The sequence below is a fragment of the Melopsittacus undulatus genome, chromosome 3 (assembly GCF_012275295.1).
Source record: "Melopsittacus undulatus isolate bMelUnd1 chromosome 3, bMelUnd1.mat.Z, whole genome shotgun sequence".
In the NCBI taxonomy this organism is placed as follows: Eukaryota; Metazoa; Chordata; class Aves; order Psittaciformes; family Psittaculidae; genus Melopsittacus; species Melopsittacus undulatus.
This window is the reverse complement of record NC_047529.1, coordinates 111,907,797-111,926,195: the sequence shown is the minus strand read 5'-3', so window position 1 is coordinate 111,926,195 and position 18,399 is coordinate 111,907,797. Positions and strand designations below refer to the sequence as shown.

Genomic DNA, 18,399 nt, shown 5'->3' with positions numbered 1-18,399 from the left:
CCAGATGCATCCTCGGTTTGTGTTACCCCCATAGCTCTGTGCTTTAAACCCCTCACAGCCCAGGGAATCACTGTGCCCCGGGACTCAGATGCTGCAACCATTCTCTCTTCCCAATTTAGGAAAAGTGCTGTTTGTCAGGCTTCCAAATCTGTAGATAACTTGGTGGCTCATGTCATTGTTTGGAGAAGGAAGGTCAAAATACAAAGGCATTACATAAATTTAAGATCAATGTTTATAGACCAGTAAGCAGAATGAAGTTCAGTAATGGATTAGGAAATATGCCATGCAAAGGTTCTTTTTAGCAGTGTGGTATGTTTTGATTTGTTGGGTTTGGGTTTTTTTTAGCTTAAAGGGTGCTTACGTACACTACATTTAAGTAATCTGCAAAATCTTGTTTTTGTCTTTGTGTATTTGGGACAAATACTTGAAGTTTTCCCATTCTCAGTGAGATTCCTGTGTGTGGTTTTTGCTGGTGTTGAGCCTCAGAGTGAGAAATGCCCAGTTTCCAAACTCAAGAGGTATTTGTCTCTACAGCTGATGGTTTATCCACCACCCAGTCAGATGTACAGGAGATGAGTTGGGTTTGTACAATTCACACTATTGTTTCTTGCTGCACTGTGTTCTTTGTGGTGTGTAAATCAGTAGATGGTAGTTTCTGGAGGGCTGTGCAGTGATCTGAAAGGTGCTGCCAGTCCAACAAGGGCAAAGACTGGAAGAGCTTAGCACTTTATTTCCACACCATTTTAGACTTCTGCATTCTTGCTCATGGTCACACTACAGAGTGGGTTAGCTCCTTCCAGCTGCTTTCATGATCCACCTCCTTCCTCCAGTGTTCTCAGCCCCTTTTCCCTGCAGGGAGAGACTGGGTGCCCAGTAAAGGTTCTTTCATTGACAGGTCAGAGCACAGCCTGGTTTTGCAGTCCTACACAGTGGCTGTCCCATGGGGTCACTTCAGCAGAGGCGGCATGCTCTCCGCAGCACTGATCTGTGCTGGCCCTTTCTCTCTGGAAGGAAAGAAAGCAGGTTTGGGTAGATGGACAGACGAAGAGGAAGCTGACAGCCCCATCCCCACTGCCTGCCACCTGCAGACGTGCAGTTACAGAGAGGGGGTCCCCTGCCTGTCTCAGCAGGCTCTGTGTGCAGGGCAGGATGGAGCTGACTCACTGTGTCTTCTCGATGTCCTCGATGCCCTCAGGCAGGCACACATTGAGGGTCTCCGGGAGGAGGAAGGCCACCGAGCCGCAGCACACCGCTACACCGCAGTAGGTCACCTCGGGCAGAGACCTCCACACCTCATCCAGCAGAAACACGAGCGGGGCCAAAGCCCCGCCGAGGCGTGCCATGAAGGAGGTGTACCCCATCCCGTTCTGCCTGGAAAGGGAGGGCACTGAGGAGGTGCAGAACACCACAAGGAACAGAGGGTGACTTCTTTTATGTCAGTACTTGGGAGAAAGTGCAGACCCTCTGCTCCTTCCCCATATTTTTCTATAAGTGCTGAGGCTTCTCCCCCTTCCCCAGGTTTTTTTTCTGGGTTGTTTTGTTTTCTATATTTGTATCTTCATACAATGATAATTGCCCCCAGCACTGAGGAATGTGGAGCTGGTGGAGTGAGTCCAGAGGATGCCACTAGGTTGGAACTGGATCCAACCCAAGCCATTCTATGATTCTCTTCCTGGGATCAGTGTGTATGTGTAATCCCCTAGAACCTGCTACTTCTAGAGGCAAGGCATCAGACTTGCGTTCTCAACAACAGCACATCCTGGTGCTGATGGTGAATATCTGCAGGTGACATCCCATCTTTGTGCTTGTGCACTCAGGCAAGTAGCATTTCTTACCTCAGTATGGTGGGGTAGAGCTCAGAGGTGTACAAGAAAACAGTGGTGAATGCGGATTCTGAGAAACCTTTGCCCGCAATGGCTACTACAGAGCGCAAGGAGGTGAAGGCTAGAAGGAAAGAGAAGGCATTTAAGACAATGGTGCATTAACAGCCTCTAGGAAGAAGTTTCCTTTGGCTTCAGATACAAGAAGGAAGAAGGTTCAATGCTCCTACAGACAAAATGGAGCTTCATAGGTCTGGAGCTGCTGTCTCCAATGTCTGGATCAGTAAGTTTGGTAACTATTAGCCCAAGTGGGAGCTTGAACTGATGAAAGGATAAGCTTTGACATTTCCCATTTTCCAGTGTCTATACTAAAGGTAGGCACTTCACCTTGCCATCACTGTGCCCTTTGCTAGCCACTTCCCAGTGACTCAAGGCCATCTTGCCACTAAATATTAGGGCTAGCCCACAGTAGCAACCTTGTCCCACAGGTGGCCTTGAGGTGGAGGACATGTCTATACAGAGTTGCCTGTGAGCAAGTTCTGTGGTTCTCCTCTAGGGCAGCACAGAATGGACCCCTCCCCTTTATCAAGAATGGATGGAGGTCTCACGCTTGGGAATGATGATGTTGGCTCCTATGCACAGTCCAGTCAGGATGAGCGACCACGCCTGGCTCTGCCGACGTCCGATTCGATTCACCAGCACATACATGATCATCTTGGCTGGAATCTCGATGACGCCAAAGACAAACTGGGAGAGATACATGTTGAGCCCAAAGCCTGTAAGGTTCATGCTCATGCCATAATAAGAGAAGGCAACACCAAACCTGTAGGGAGAGTGTAGAGATGGGGGTTAGGGAAATCCAGCTGGAGAACTGCAGAACCTCCCCTGCCATGTGAAGTGATGCTGCTTACCACACAGCCCCTGAACACAGAGAGATCTTCCTCAGGACTGGTGTCCTGAACAAGCTGATGTAGGAGTAACTCCCTCCTGGCTTCTTATCTGTCGCCATCTTTCTGAGGGCCTGGGGGAGGTGGAAAGAAGGAGATAGCTCAGCTGCTGTACTTTTAGGAAACTCTACACAGGCTGGGGCCTTTGCCTTTCCCAGCTCCACCTTGGATTTCCCATAGGTTTCCACTGCAGAACAATTCTCTGAGCATACATTGTCCAGTGTGGATTGTTAGCCAGATTTTTTGACATGTGGAAGGACAACTGAGAGAGTCAGAACAGTGAGAACCACAAGAAACTTAAAATGCACATAATTCAGTGATGGCTGGGGAGGGAGAAGGATGAGGGAATCTGCAGGCCTAGAGCATCACCTACAGTTAAGATGATGCTGAACAGGTCCAGGGGCTCGAGACTTGTGGAAATATCTAATAAAAGAGAAATCCCAGCCCAGAGAGCTCTCTGGTTAAAAGAATTGTGCCAAATGAAAGCAAGTGTTAGGAAGAGGATAGATAGCTGTAAGTCACAGCCTGTTTCTCTAGGGAAGAGCTAAGATTTTATTTCTAATTGCATACTATTCTTTGCAGTCCCTGGATGAGTGATAAAGCTTTCATTACTGAAAAAGACATCACACTGGGAAATTCCTTAACCAGTTCTATAAGGCAACACCATTAAACCTAAGAGTATGTCAGTAACGTGCTGTGCACCTATCCCAAGATCATACATCTTTCACAATCAAAGGCTTCTGAGCTAAGGAGAATCAGTTATTCCCTTTATAAGTTATCAAACCACACTGGTGCCTGGTCAAATCAATAAAGCATACTTGAGTCAGACAAATCATGTTTGGATATGAACAAGATAAACCAAGTATGTCCTTATAAACCTAAAGGTGTCACAAGTGCAAGCCTTTCCTGATCATGGTCCAGTGGCCACAGTATGGTGGGGAAGTCCCAGCTACATTTCCTAACCTTGGAATAGTATGAGAGTACAACAGTGCCCTCTGAAATAGAGTCATCAGCCAAGGCTGAATGGAAAAGGATATAACATTTTATTGTTACATGTTTAGTCAGAGCTATTGGCTTGATTAAAGGCAAGGCAGAGTCACACTCAGCTCCTGTCTGCCACAACCCATAAACTCATCATTCCCCACATGATTAAACACTGGTTTTGTGTTGTAAGTCAAAAGGGCTAATTGCCTCTTCAATAGATATTAAGAAACTGCTTTTAATAAATGACATGCTGGATAAGGAAATGGTGTGGATGCAGGAGCAGTGGGTGAACACAGGTGCAGCAGAACCATGCATAGGGCTCATATGCTGGTGCCTAGGGTTGTGAGAGGAAAACCAATGGACACGAAAGAGGAGATCAGTGTTTAGTGAGCCACAAACTTGTGTGCCCACTGAATTTCACAGCTGAGCTGTGTTGCTCTTGGGAAGGTCAATATAAATCATGTGGGCCAAATTAGTCCACATGATTAGAGGTGTCGGATACACAACCATCCAAGCCTGGCTGTGGAGGTTTGGTGTGATCACAGACTATGCTCTGGTGTTTCTCCAGAGGGAGAGACCAGCTTCTGCTTGGCGTTTGAGTCCTGCCTAGAACTGGGACATCTCTTGAGCTTATCACGTCCAGCTGGAGCCAACAGTGTCCTTAGGAAAGCACCATGGACCAAGGTGTCAGCATTTGTGAGTCTAACTGCAAAACATACATTTTAAAGACAGATCTCAGCACAAGATTAAGATCTCCAGATCAGTCTTGTACCTTGACCCTGGTAAAAGGTAGGAGGAGTTGAAGGTAGATGGCCAGTTTTTAGGGTTCTCCTTGCCCTTTATTTGTCCAGTCACCTAGCTGAGTGGCTTTGCTGCATCCTTTGCATCCCTAGGGCACTATGGCTGACAGGTTCACATGTACACTAAAGGCAGCCTAAGGTGGACTAGCTTTTGCATTTTTGGATAACACTACATGCATCTGAAGTGCAATATGAGAGAAACTATGCCAACTACATGCTATTAATGTGTGTTTGCTTTCTGCTAGCACTCTACTTGGCAAACACTAAAGCAACCAAGAAGGCAAACACTGAGCTGCACAAACTGCTCATGCATCTGCATACTCTGTTCTGGGAGAGATGCCTCTGCTTTATTTTATCAGGCTGTGCTCCTCTCCTGCTGTGTATTTAGTCCATCATCCAGTGCATTGAGGCTTCTTGTCATGGCAATAATGAATGAAAAGACACCTCACTGAATGAAGGGGATTGCTGGCCTTATGGGAGCTGAGCTGCTGCTTTGTTTTAGGAGTGGATATAGCTGCTTTCTAGAGTGAAACAGCACACTGGGGACCACAGTGCCCACAGATGACACCGCAGGCTGAGCATTGCTTCAGGTATCAAGTGGATGTAAAATAGAGAGAAAATGGGGGAGGAAGAACACGTGTCTGGATCTCCAGTTTCTCACCTCTGGTGAGACAGTGAAGTCCTTCCTCCCGTTCATTCTTGCACATCTGAGCAGATTCCTGTGAGCTTGTTTCACTTGGCCATTGGCTATGAGCCACCGGGCAGACTCCGGGACCCACCTGGTGTGAGAGGACAGGGCTCCTGTTGGTGCTCTGTGTTTTCCACCCCTGGCCAAAGACAGGGGTCTTCTCTAGGAGCCTTCAACCTCAGCTACCAATAGCAACTGTGGTGTAGTAATGGGACACCCTTGTCACACGTGCATGCTGTTCTACCCTTAAACGAGTACAGTCTGCTGTAAATGTTGAAATTGTAGGATATAAAAATACTACTCTGTAGAAAGAATTTAGTGAGCTCTACATTTACTTTGTTCATTGCTAAAACGATTTGGGTTTCACCATTATCAAAGCCTTCTGCACAAGGCAGTCAGCTGGGGTCTAAATCATTGAGGCTGTGGCCCCTGGTGAAGCATCCATGTTAATCACTGAGCGACAGGGGATGCTGTTCTGCTGCAGAGCTGTTCTTGTGGGAATACCCACATTATATATATATATATATATATATATATATATATACCCATATTATTTTGACATGGGACTTTTGTCCAGCCAGGAATTGGAACCACTTTGGATCATTGAATAAACTGATCCAATAAACTTTATGTTAGTCACAGTGCCAGTGGATCAACCCTCTATTCTATCTGTGTTACTACATGAAGAAAAAAAACAGAGGAGGAAAATTAGTTTCTTTGATTAAACGAACCATGTCCCATTTTAAGGCATAAGAGATGTAAAGTATTGCTTAAATAATGCTACAAGAGGGAAGTAGCCCACAGAAAGTAGATGTATTATTTGACCCATCAGGATGGTTCCACAGCTGAGAAAAACCATGGGAAGTGCATGTGACCTAGCTTGCAGATGTCATAGGCTCATATGGAAAAGCTGGTACCAAAGGTGTCCTCCCAGATGAGGTGGGGACAGAGGGTGGATAGATGATCTACCTTGAGTCTACCAGGGATTAAACCCAGGGATCTGACCTGCTCCTGACGGCATTTATTGGGCTCTCTTTTCTTGCTCTAAGCCATGACTGACAGTGCTTACAGCACCAAATCCTGCTCCTTTGTGCTGCAACCAGTCCCCAAATGCCTCAGTCCTGTCTCCTCCTTGTCCCCAGAGCCCGCTCCCATCCCCACTAGCCATTTGGCTGCACTCACCACAGGCAGACAATGCTCAGAAGACAAGGTCCTGTGACAGCTACTAGTAGCCAGTGCCATTCCCGCACCAAGTACGCTACCATGGCCAGCAGCATGTTCCCAATGCTCCAGAAGATGCTAGTCAGGATCCCGGAGAAAGTGCGGTGCTCAATGTCCACCCACTCCATCCCTGCAAGAGGGAGGCAGTGTTCAGCTGGGACACACAGGGCTCCTCCAGGAAGGGGTCTGCAGGGCTTTAAACAAGGGCAATGCAAGGTGACATCCCTGGTGTTCTCCTCCAGGAAAGCTCCACTGGTTGCTGACATTTGACGCATTAAAAACGTTCATCCACGATGCTTAACCTCTGGCAAAGCTGTGAGCAGCTGAAAGCAAGCCTTAGAAGAAGAAATACTGGGCACACAGTAAGGAACAGTGCAAAAAACACATTAGGTGATTTTAAATCCCATTCAATAGTATTTGAATGGTTGTCTTTATCAAAAACCCTTTTCCCCTGTCCACAGTGCACACTTTCCCATTTCTCTGCCCACTCGTTAATCCAGACTAAAGAAATGTATGAGGATGAATTGCTATTCATGTGGAATCCATCTGGAGTGGATACCAATGCATGTGTGAAGCCATACTAGAGAGTGGTCTTTTTGTTGAGAGTGTGAAATAAAAGCCACTTTCCCCCCAAAGTTCTTGACATCTTGCTGCAACCTCTAACAACCAGAAATGTCCCTCCCAAGCTCCGCTTTTTCTTGCAGGCATCAACCTGTACAACAATAATAACCATAGCAACCTTTGTCAGGTCTCCTGTGGGTTTATACAGTATTGGAGCCATTCTGGCTTGGGTTTTGGCTATAGCTGCAAAAAGGCTGGATGTTTTTTTGCTGTCCCTGTAACTTGCTCTTGGGTACAATGAGTCTTGGTTAGGACATCCCAACTCTATCTACAGAATCACCCAGTGCTCTGCTGGGTACCCTGGAGTTTGGAACTTGGTTTTACGGCATAAATACCTCAATTCCTCAGCCTCAGGTTTGCCGAGCTCTGCATGATTTTGTTTTTTTTGGGTGGTTCTTCCCTCACATTCTTTCTAAAAATACGGATTGGGAACTCGGGAGAGCTGTGAGCAAACTGAAGACTGGGGAGGTGGGAATACCCTGCGGATAACACACCATCCTCCTGCTGCAGACATGGCAGTGCTGATGGATTGTCTTAACAACGTGTTTGAGGGGTGAGAACTCGGTGTCAGAGGAAAGGGGCAGATACTTCGGTTTATGTCTGTTATTGTGCTACTAATGATCCTAAACAGGAATGATGGAGCACGGACTGCAATTGTTAACATTGCAGCTTATAAGTGGGTGTTATATTTAGAGAAGACTGTTCAACCATTAATGAGATGAACAGGGCATTGTGATTCCTGGATCCTCCCAGGAGGGATGTTCTTTTGGCTGTCTGTAGTGCTATTGCATACACATAATGATTTTCAGGCTCCTGTACTAGCTCTACCCTGCTGTCTAATAGACAAGTCCCCCCTATGCAACTGGGCATTCACAGACCCCAATGTACTTACCCAGAGGCAACACAATAAGGGAGACGCCACTCAAGGCCACGCCGGTGAGGGTCCGTGTGATGGCCAGCATGCTGTAGGACACGGAGGCAGCGCTCAGCATCCCAAACATGACCGAGCACACAAGTGACAGCTGGAGCATGGCTTTCCGGCCGAACCTGCCACGAGCACAGCCTGGGTTACAGCAGTGAAAACCTGGAGCTCTGCAAAGGGGCTCTGGATACAGCCAGTGCCACTGCAGTGTGACACCATTCAGAAGACCAGCCTGCCCCCAGAGCTCTCCAATGGGAAGAGAAGCACTGATCAAAACAATATATCACCTTCCTCTGTTCAAAGCCATCATCAAAACCAGGTTTGTCAGCTTGAAACCTCATAGAACCATCAACTGGGTTGGAAAAGACCTTTAAGCTCACCAGGTCCAACCATTCCCAGCACTGCCAAGGCCACCACTAACCCATGGCACTGAGGGCCAGGTCTACACAGTTTGTGAACACTTCCAAGGATGGTGATTCCAGCACTGCCCTGGGCAGCCTGTTCCAATGCCTGACTGTCCTTTGGGAAGAAATTGTTCCCAATATCCAGCCTAAACCTGCCCTGGTGCAGCTTGAGGCCATTTCCTCTTGTCCCATCCCTTGTTCCTTGGGAGCAGAGCCCAGCCCTTCCTGGCTCCATCCTCCTGTCAGGCAGTTGTAGAGAGCAGTAAGGTTCCCCCTGAGCCTTCTCTTCTCCAGACTGAACCCCCAGCCCCAGCTCCCTCAGCCATTCCCCATCAAATCTACTGAGGGTGCACTTGATCCAGGTCATCAATGAAGGTGTTCAGTATGACTGGCCATCATGCTGGTGGCACACTGATATCTCCAATGGCTGTCTCTGTGCCTGGCTCAGCAATTCCTTCTCCTGTGGCTCACTCAGGACCAGCCACTGCCACTGCTCTCAAGGAGGAGAGAGAGCCATGACACTTCCACCCCACCTTTGGATGGAAAACAAAGATCCCAAAGGAAAATAAAAAGAATCCCAATGTCAGCCCACATGTGCAAATAGCCCTGATGTCCTGAGGGGTCTGTGAGGAAGTCATTCCCCAAGGGGTTTGGAAACTGTAGCACCTCTTACTCTTGGTGCAAAGCCTTGTGTAGACGGTGTGGAGTAGCACAGAAAATCAAATACACATAAATACACACACAGAGAGAAATGTGTGTGTACGTAATGGAGCACCAGGCATCAACCTTCTGATGAGAATCAGCCCTGCATATGAACAAAGCTGAGGATAGAACTGGAGTAGCACATTAACCCTGTCAGCAGGTAATGTTCAGTCTGAAATCCTGATCCAGTTCTGGCATTAGGGCTCTCTCAGTGGGCACCTGAAAAGGATGGTGGCAAGAACAGTTGCTCCAGGGGCAGAGGTGATGTGCTGGGATATAATGCCACAGTAACATTCCTAAAGGTGATCACAAATGACTTCCTGCAGCAGGTAGCTAATGAATCTACCCAGATACACCCCGGAGCTGGCTCCGGTTTCCAGCAGGGAACTGCCTAAGAAAGAAGATGCTTTTATTAAATGAAGACTTTTCTGGACAATACAGTAAGAAGGATATAAACCCATGAGGTTCCCTGCAGGGTGCTATTTATGGACCCATTACTGGGCTCCCTCAGCTAAAGCACACCACCAGCTGGGGAGAGCAGAGGCAGGATTGAACCGCAGGCTTCCTGTTGCACTAGGAATAATGCTGCTACAATTGTCTTCAAAGGGAGAGGTGGGAAAGCACAACCTCTGAAAGGTTAAATGCGGAAAATGCAACAGAAGGAGCAAACTGCAAAAGCAGAAAATGAATAAAAAAGCTGTTTTCATTAATATCCCAGTCTGGAAGGTGGCCAAAGTGTCATACAGCTGGCTCTGTGCAAGGACAAGGTACAAACGGAGTGTTTGGCAAAGAGCAGGCAACAACAGAAACAACATATATATGTATGTATTTGCATATATATGTTCACAGTTTAGGTTGTTGGAGGATTTACCAGGGTGAAATTTGCCAAGAGATGTTCTTGTATCCAAACGTCTGTGTTGGCTTAGAACAAACCAAACCTGAACTGGAATGGAATTCCAGGAGCAGATGGTTTTCACTGTGGAACCCTGGAGATGACATCCCTGCATTACTGTCAGAACAAACAAGGGGGTCCTTGTCTCTATTAGAGAGAACAGTTGCTAAGGGGGGTCCCCTTATGGGGTCTTAGGGGAGCTGTGTGCCCAGTGCCAGGGAGCTGGGGTGGGCAGTGCAGTCAGCTCTGCTCCAGGCTGATGCCTCTCCAACCCTTGTTATAGGCCATATGAGCAGACCAAAGGGTCCTTTTAGGGTCCTGCTCAAGCCATAACTTGGTCTTCGTTAGTTTCTCCAAGCTTTCTCCGTTTGGAACTGGATGTTCTTAAGATCCTTTCCAACCCTGACCATTCTGTGATTTCTTTTGTAACTTTTGGAGGTGGGGAAGGACAATGAAGGGACCTGCACGCTGTATTTGAGATGGGTCACTGTGTATTTAATGTTACTGCATAGTGATATTCTCTTTCATTTTATATTCCTTTCCTAATAATTCTTACTTTTCCATTTACTTCCCCAGCAGCTACGCATTGCTGGGTAATGGGTTGGAACTTAAACAGGGGAAGTTTAGATTGGATATAAGGAAGAAGTTCTTTACTGTTAGGTTGGTGAGGCACTGGAATGGGTTGCCCAAGGAACTTGTGAATGCCCCATTCCTGGCAGTGTTCAAGGCCAGGATGGACAGAGCCTTGGGTGACATGGTTTAGTGGAAGATGTCCCTGCCCATGGCAGGGGGGTTGGAACTGGATGATCTTCAGGTCCTTTCCAACCCTGACTATTCTGTGATTCTGTTTGTCTCAAGCTGTCTGTCATAGCCCAAAGTCTTGCTCCTGAGCAGCCATTGTCAGCTCAGAGGCCTCCATTTTAAGTGGGAAGTTATAATTGTTTCTCTCTTTTAGATTAATCTATGTGAAACTTTGTCTTCTGCTGCTCCCACCCAGTCGCAGGGCTCTTTGAGCTCCTCCTGCAGGTCTCTCAACAGACTCTCTACTGAGCTGGCCACTCAGCATCACCACCTCACTCACTTGCTCCTTTTCCAGGTAATGAGACCCTTAATGACATGTGTTAGATGTGGTCCTGGGGTAAAGGTGTGATCTTAAAGCTCTTTTCCAACCTATTTGTTTGTATGATTCTATGATAACTTATGAATGTGCTGAAGAGCACACAAGCCCAAGCACCAGTCTCCCTCTGTTGTCACACGTGAACACTTACATCTCCACTCTCCTTCCTGGCTTTTAATCACTTATTTAGTCACACAGAGACCTTTGTTCTTATCCTAGGACAGCTCAGCTTCTTTAGGAACCATCGGGAAGGAAACTTCCTGCAGCCTATGTAGATGGGATCTTCTCTGTTCACATGCTCTGTTCACAGCACATTCAGATCAACCCAGTTTGTTTGTAAGGCAGAGTCTTTTGCAAGCCCCGTACCTCCTCTCTTCTGCCTTATTTTGTCCTGCTCCTGAACTAGTTTCCCCCCAGCTGTGCTATAAAACTGCTGTAGATACAAAGTCAGGACACGCAGTCTGAAGATCAGCCAGGTCTTGGGTCCTTGTAAAAGTATATCAGTGTACCCACATGCAAAGATATGGATGTAAACCCCCCATGTTTAACACTGAGTCTCCAGGTACTTCATACTGTGGAGCTGTTCCCCTTTGCTATGCAGTGATTCTGTAGCCTGATGCACACTAACACTTGTTTGCTCCCAGAGGAAGGAAATCAGGAAGCTTGTTTGCTCCCAAAGGAAACTCAGGCATTGAATAACGAATAGCCTGCAGTACAGAGCACATCCTGACTGTGTGCCTGCACTACACACTCTCTGGTAGGTTTCCTGCTCCTGCTGTATTTGATTTCTTAATTGATGCCCTTCCTAGGTTATTGGTTTTAAGGTTCATATTACCACATGCTGACATTTAGCCAGAGAGAGCAGGTGTGCTCTGGTTTTCCTCATTGCTTCCATTGGGGAATGCCTCCCTGCTTACCAGAGCCTCCTTCACTCTGCTTCTCTAGTTCCAACCCCCACCACAGCCAGGGACACCTTCCACCAGACCAGGTTGCTCCAAGCCCCATCCAACCTGGCCTTTGTGAAACAGAAGCTCTGGAGGAGCAACCTGGAAGGGGTCAAACCTGTCTGAAAGGTATCCGAATATCACGGCCCCTATTGTCACGCCAATGAAGAAGAAGGTTGCAGTCGCCTGGTTCAGTCCACGGTGCTCACACACGAGGTCCCACTGAAACACAAGGCCAGAGTGACAGTTCAGTCTCTGTTGCCTGTTCACATCCCTTCCTCTGGTGGTCAGCCATCGTGCTTTGCAATTTATGTCACCCAAATCTGACTGAGGGGCAGAGCCCTGCACTAAACTGCACAAAGGACAGTGCCAGAGTCCTGGTATACATAAAGCTGCATCTTACAGAACTCAGACACTGTGTCAGCCTCTCCATCAACACTTGTTGGGCATCAGGAAGCTCTCCTGGGTACCACTTATGGAGCTCTTGCAACAGCTGCTCTCCTCCCCCTGGTGCATGTCTCACCCAGTTCCCTCTGTCATGCTTTGGGGGCTGCCCTGGTGAGATGGGCATCTGCAGTGAGCTGCAAGATGAGCTGCAACCTGCGGTGAGAGAATATCCTGTTGATACTCAGTTACTGTTGCCCTGACTGGTTTCATTTGCAGTTGTCCATGCAGGGCAGAGGGTGGGCAGAGGGGGACTCAAACCAAATCCTTGCTCTTGATGCCAACTTACTGGTTTCTTACTAAGCTGCTCTACACATTCTTCCTTAATTAAGTTACTGAGCATCACTCTGCTTTCTTGGGGGTGTGAATGTCGCTAATCATTACTGAACGCTGTGGCCAAGCTGCAGAGTGAGACTTCTCTATGTGCAGACTTGGCAAAACTGGATTTAATCATCAACCTGGCCCCAAGCCTCTCTGCCGAGGCCAGACCTTGAGCAACCTTTCTTGCAGTGAGAGCAGAGGGCCCCACAGAAAGCCCTGTCCTGTTGCTCGTGCACTGTGGGTGCAGCATCACGAGGCTCTGTGCTCAGCATCTGTGTTGCAGGGAACCTCCTCTCCCTTTCCCACCAAGGGTGCTCTGTGCCTTTCTCCCTGAAGCAGTGCAGAAGTGAGGGACAGACCTGGTGCCCCCTCACCTCTGTGCTGCCGAAAGCAGGGGTAGTGGTGGTGGGGAGGTTAAGACTCGGCTCTGCTCTCACTGGGACACCCAGAACTGGCATTTCTAACCCAAGCATGCCCCTTCTGTCTGACCAATTCATCCCCTTCCCTAAGGCCTCCTGTGATTTGGGCCACTTCTCAAGGAAGGTAAAGCATTAACACCCAGAGGAATCACTGTTAGCCCTAGCACAGAAGGGGGGTGGTTAATGTTTGATGGGCAGGGACCTTGGGCAGGCTCAAGGTCATGGCCAGTCAGCATAGAATCATAGAATCATACAGGTTAGAAAAGACCTTTAAGATCATTGAATCCAATTGTATTTATGTACCTATATAACATTTAACTTCATATGGTCCATCTCAGTGGGAGGCCCTTGGGGAGCACACTTGGCTTGACAGCAAGAGGCACTGGCGATAGAAGAGAAGCAGCACTGATTCAGGGAGAAGAGGAGGAAGATGGACATCAGTGAGGGGTGGCCAAGGGAATAGAAGTTACAAAGTGTCTGGAAAATCCAGAAAGCGAGTTGTGGGCTCATGAAATCCTGACAGGGTGCAATCCTGTGTGAATGCCATGTGGCCCAGAGAACTTCCTCTATGTGTTTCCTTCCCTCCTCACCCATCTCTCCATCAAATGAAGATGCTTACAATGAGAAATGTTGGCTACTAACTATTAATCTAAGCAAGATGATAATAACAATGATAATAATGATGATGTTGGATTCTAAGTGCTTCAGAGCTTCCCCATCCCAAGAAACCTTTCCTAACAAGTAACTGGTTAAAATGCAAAGCTTCCCCTTTGATTCTGTGCACCCAGTGATCACCTCTCCATCTGCTCCTCCAAGCACTGAGCTAACATCATTATCAGCTAGATCCCAGGCCTGGTGTTACCTGTGTGGCGATGGTAGAGATGAACTGTGAGTGGTCATAGACCCATCCGTGCTGGCAGTGCTGGATGATGGAGCTGTTTTCTGGCTGCAGAGAGGAGTTGAGCAGCAGCTGAAACTGGGGCTGCGAGAACATCTCACAGGACCTGAAGGTGCCATCGGGATCCCGGGGGATGCTGATGAGCAGAACTTCCTCCGTGGTGAGGTTCTCAAATGCCTCTCGGGGTGGAATTGCACAGTGATGGTGGGGGGTGGCAGCGAGAAAGTTGTGCAGCAGGAAGTGCATGGGAAGGTTAATTCTCGGGAGGCAGAGGATAAACAGAACCAAAATCTGGAATCTGCCAAAGCCGCCGATTTCTAGGAAGAGATCCTCAAATTTCATCTCTTCCATGGAGGTTTCTCATTCAACTCCGTACCAAGGAGCAGCAACATGAGCTTGGAAAGCGGTCTGTGTCCTTGAGCTCAACTTCCCATGGTTTTCATACAGCCTCTTCACTGGACTTTGAGACCTTGCTGAAAGGTTGTCAAAAGTCACAGTGAAACTCTCCATTTGGGGTAGAGCCAAAGAAATGATCCTGTGTGCACACAACATCTGCTTCAAGTGTGCTTACTCTTTATAGAGTCCTTTCCTTCTGTTGGGGTTTCTGAGAGTGAGATCCATGTTAGGAATAGTGCTGTGAAAGCAGGGAGGATACATCTGAGAGGCTGAAAGAGAGGTCATCATTGGTGTGTAACACACAGCTGTACATCACACTGAGGCACATCACACTGCTGTACATCACTGCTGTACATCACTGCTGTACATCACACAGCTGTACATCAGTGCTGTACATCACTGCTCTATATCACACAGCTGTACCTCACACTGCTGTACATCACACTGCTGTACATCACTGCTGTACTTCACACAGCTCTACATCACACAGCTGTACATCACTGCTGAACGTCTCACAGCTGTACATCAGACTGCTCTACATCATGCTGCTGTACCTCACACAGCTCTACATCACACAGCACAGGCTGCCACCCAGATGCAAGGGCACAAAGCATGCTGAGCAAGGCAGCACCATGGGCTCACACTTAGTAGGAAGAGGACACCATGCTGTGACCTGAGGAGATCTTTGCTCTTTTGAGCAGCATTCCTGGTCACCCATGAATAACCAACACTGCAAACCATTTTGGTGTTACCCTGGGACAAGCAAGGGGGAAGCATGCAGGAGTGAAGCAGGGACACCTGACAGCGCTGTGCCTCCAGGGTTACAGTTTAAGCTGAAGTTGAACTAAAGGACAAGTTATTTTTCTTCCCCACTGGTCTTCTAAGAGCAAGGAACAGGAGCTGCCATTGACATCCTGCTGTGGATTTGAACTGCAAAGCAGCTCCAGCCTCCCCATTAGAGATGGGGATACAGGCCAGTGCTCTGCAGCTCCTGGGGCCCCTGTTTAACGTATGCAGCAGCAGGTGGCTGCATTTCTCTAACCCAGTTGTGTTCATTTAACCAGTCGCCAGATGTAGTTAATGCACAGCATGTGTGCAGGTGCTGTGACTGCCTGCTCCCTGCCATGTGGTTAATTAGAGCCAGGACCTGCCTCAAACAGCTGGGGCTTGGTAGGAGGACTCCTCTGCTGCTTCTGTAGAGCTGGAAAGAAGACTTTGCTTCTTCCTTCACATGTGTGTGCTTTTCTTCTGCAGTCTTTCTTTCTTCTCCTTGTGGGGATGCCAAATACTTGTCAAGAGCCCACAGGAAACCTGGAGAGGGGCTTTTGACAAGGGCCTGTAGGGGCAGCACAAGGGGAATGGCTTTAACCTGACAGAGGGGAGATTGAGATGAGACATTAGGAAGGAATTCTTCACTGTGAGGGTGGTGAAGCCCTGGCACAGGGTGTCCAGAGAAGCTGTGGCTGCCCCATCCCTGGCAGTGCTCATGAACTTCCAGAGTGTTCCTCGTGCCCTCACCAGCTCAGTGCCCTCCTGCTCACAAGACACCCCCTTAAGCAGTCACTGCGGTTCCAGAGGGGGTGGCTGAGGAGGGAGGACCATGAGCTGCCTGCACCATGCCCAGCCCATCCAGCTCTTGCTGGGCTCCTCCTATCATCAGCCTTACCTGGGTGGAGAGATGCTCCTTTGGTGCAGGAAGGAGACCGGCGCCATGAGACAGATGGTGAAGGGATTAATGAGTTATAACCCCCAATGGGCTGCTGGTGGCAGTGACCTTCCTGCTGCCTCAGCTGGGGGAGGGGGAGTGATGGGAACATTTCACTCCTCTGTTCCTCCTGCAAGACCCACAACCCTTGAGCAGGCTGACCCATAGCTCTTATCCCTCATTTACAAAGCATAAACACACCAGAATGAAAGTGCCTGCCCCCCCATCTATGATGGCACCAACAGGTAGTGTGAGTACAGAGCAGAGTCAAACTGCCCCAAGTGGTTTGCTCCTGCTCCGCTTCCAGCATGCGAATGCGCAGGTCCAGCTGCAGCCACACCTGGCACACAGCTGGAATGAAACCCAAGCACAACCGTAGCCAAGGTCCCTTGCCAAGTATTCAGGGAGTATTTCTGCTTCACGTGTAGCAACGATAAGAAATGGGAGAAAACACCAATGAAAAGGTAGACAGGCTTTTAATGGCATGATCGAGAATCCCCTGGAAAAAACAAATCTAATGACAGCTGTGTCTGATATGGACAAGAAATGGTGTCATCGTTTATTTGTTTCCAAGACGTGATCCGAAGTGATGACGGATGCCAGTGGGGCTGTCCACAGATGGGGCCTCTGTGATGCATGCCAGATGTGATGGCCAAGAACTTGCCATGCAGTCGAACTGGACTGTGGTTCCTCGGTCGAAGTCGTACATTCTGTCTGCAGTGTGTAAACATTCTCCAGCTGCTTTTAAAGAATGCAAAGAGGATATGTAGAGAGGTTCAGCCCTGGGACCTGGTCACACTTCCAGGCAGGCGGTTCCAAGGAGCAGAAGTCCTGTCCCCAGGCCAAAAGACTTTGTCAGACTGTGCCAGAGGCAAAGAAAAACAACGTTGGTGTGCCAGGTACAATGTCTGAGTGTAGAGTCACATGCTAAAAGGAGATATACAAAATCATCTGCGTTTCCAGCTCCAATTCCCATCCAGAGCAGCAGCAGCAACCCAGGTCCCTTGGCACAGCAGCGTTGCTGACACTGTTTTCACACTCTGTTGGACCTGGACTTCACCTAAAGCCCCATGTCCTGCAGAGCCCATCGCACCCATCACCTGCATGCGACGGGCTGAGACTGCCTGGTGTCTCAACAGCAAACAGCAGCCCCTGCCTCCTCCAGAGACCCTGTGCCAGACCCCCCTGTGCTCGGGGCAGGGCAGAGCAGCTCCTGGCCAGCCCCATGCTGATGCCAGCCCAGCAGTACCCTCACCAAAGAGACATCTCAGCGCTGCAGCCCTCTGCTCTGGGAGCTAAGAGGAGCAGTTCTCACCTTGGTCCTTACCAGGAACCCAGCTCTGGATCTGCCGTGGTAGCTCCCTTTTGGCACCGAGGGCACCAATGCATGCTTTAAACCTGCTGTTCAGACATCTGCAGCTTCGAAATAAAAGGGAACGTTTCAGTTAAGCCAGAAAAACCTCATCTGATACCAAACTCATTGTGTCCACATGGGACTTTCAGTGTGTTTTCAAGATTAAACTACAGTTGATTGATGTGCTGGAAAAGGCCTTTGGTGGGCATGGGAGCACACGGAATACTGGTGGGATCGTGCCATGGGTCAGTACAGAGAAGAAAGAAGAGTGCTAAGGGACCACCGAGATGCTACTGGAGCTGGTCAGGCTATCAACAGATCCTCAGGCATCTTCTTACAGAGGATCTATCCTGAGCAAATACATCTTGTTGGGAAGGAGAACCTTCAAAGCTTTTCTTGCCCCAACACAACTTACTTTGGATTGTAGTTTCACTAGCAAGCAAACCATGCTTGTGTTAACCAAGGGCAGCCACCAGACCCTGGTCCATGGCACACAGATGTGTGGCAGCCCAGCACCTACTGCAGCTCTGATGGCCACCAGGCAAGTGGAGCCTCAAGGCTCACATGGACTTTGGCTGAGTGTTACCCTGTTCATCCACATGCACTGCCCACAGCAGTGAGTCCTGCGCACAGCACAGGTCATGTAGCATCCGGGCACTTCTCTAAAGGTAGCAGGATCCTTTACAACCCTTAGCCACTATCTAGAAAGGGCACTACTTATATTATATTGTTATAATAATATATATATTATAATATTCTTTACTTTGAGGGGCAGTCTCCTGCCCCTCACAGATTCCAAG

The 18,399-nt window shown here is 48.5% G+C and overlaps 1 protein-coding gene across 1 annotated transcript; it reads right to left on the bottom strand.

Annotated features, from left to right (window-relative positions):
* Positions 1-946: 946 nt before the first annotated feature.
* SLC22A7 (solute carrier family 22 member 7) lies at positions 947-14,554 on the bottom strand. The gene is made up of 10 exons (XM_034060785.1): positions 14,109-14,554; positions 12,181-12,284; positions 7,974-8,128; positions 6,422-6,590; positions 5,213-5,330; positions 2,732-2,841; positions 2,429-2,643; positions 1,836-1,944; positions 1,164-1,371; positions 947-1,018 (listed from the first exon to the last, which is right to left on the bottom strand). Exons 1-10 carry the CDS (start codon positions 14,493-14,495, stop codon positions 947-949), a joined length of 1,647 nt encoding a protein of 548 aa, XP_033916676.1. The 5' UTR covers positions 14,496-14,554.
* Positions 14,555-18,399: the final 3,845 nt, after the last annotated feature.

Bases quoted from the DNA above. Each gene is read 5' to 3' on its own strand.
- SLC22A7 (XM_034060785.1), bottom strand. From the start codon at position 14,495: ATGGAAGAGATGAAATTTGAGGATCTCTTCCTAGAAATCGGCGGCTTT. The intron at 6,591-7,973 runs GTAAGTACATTG...TCCCTCTTGCAG, and splicing joins CCTTATTGTGTTGCCTCTGG to GGATGGAGTGGGTGGACATT. The intron at 5,331-6,421 runs GTGAGTGCAGCC...CTCTCACACCAG, and splicing joins CTGAGCATTGTCTGCCTGTG to GTGGGTCCCGGAGTCTGCCC.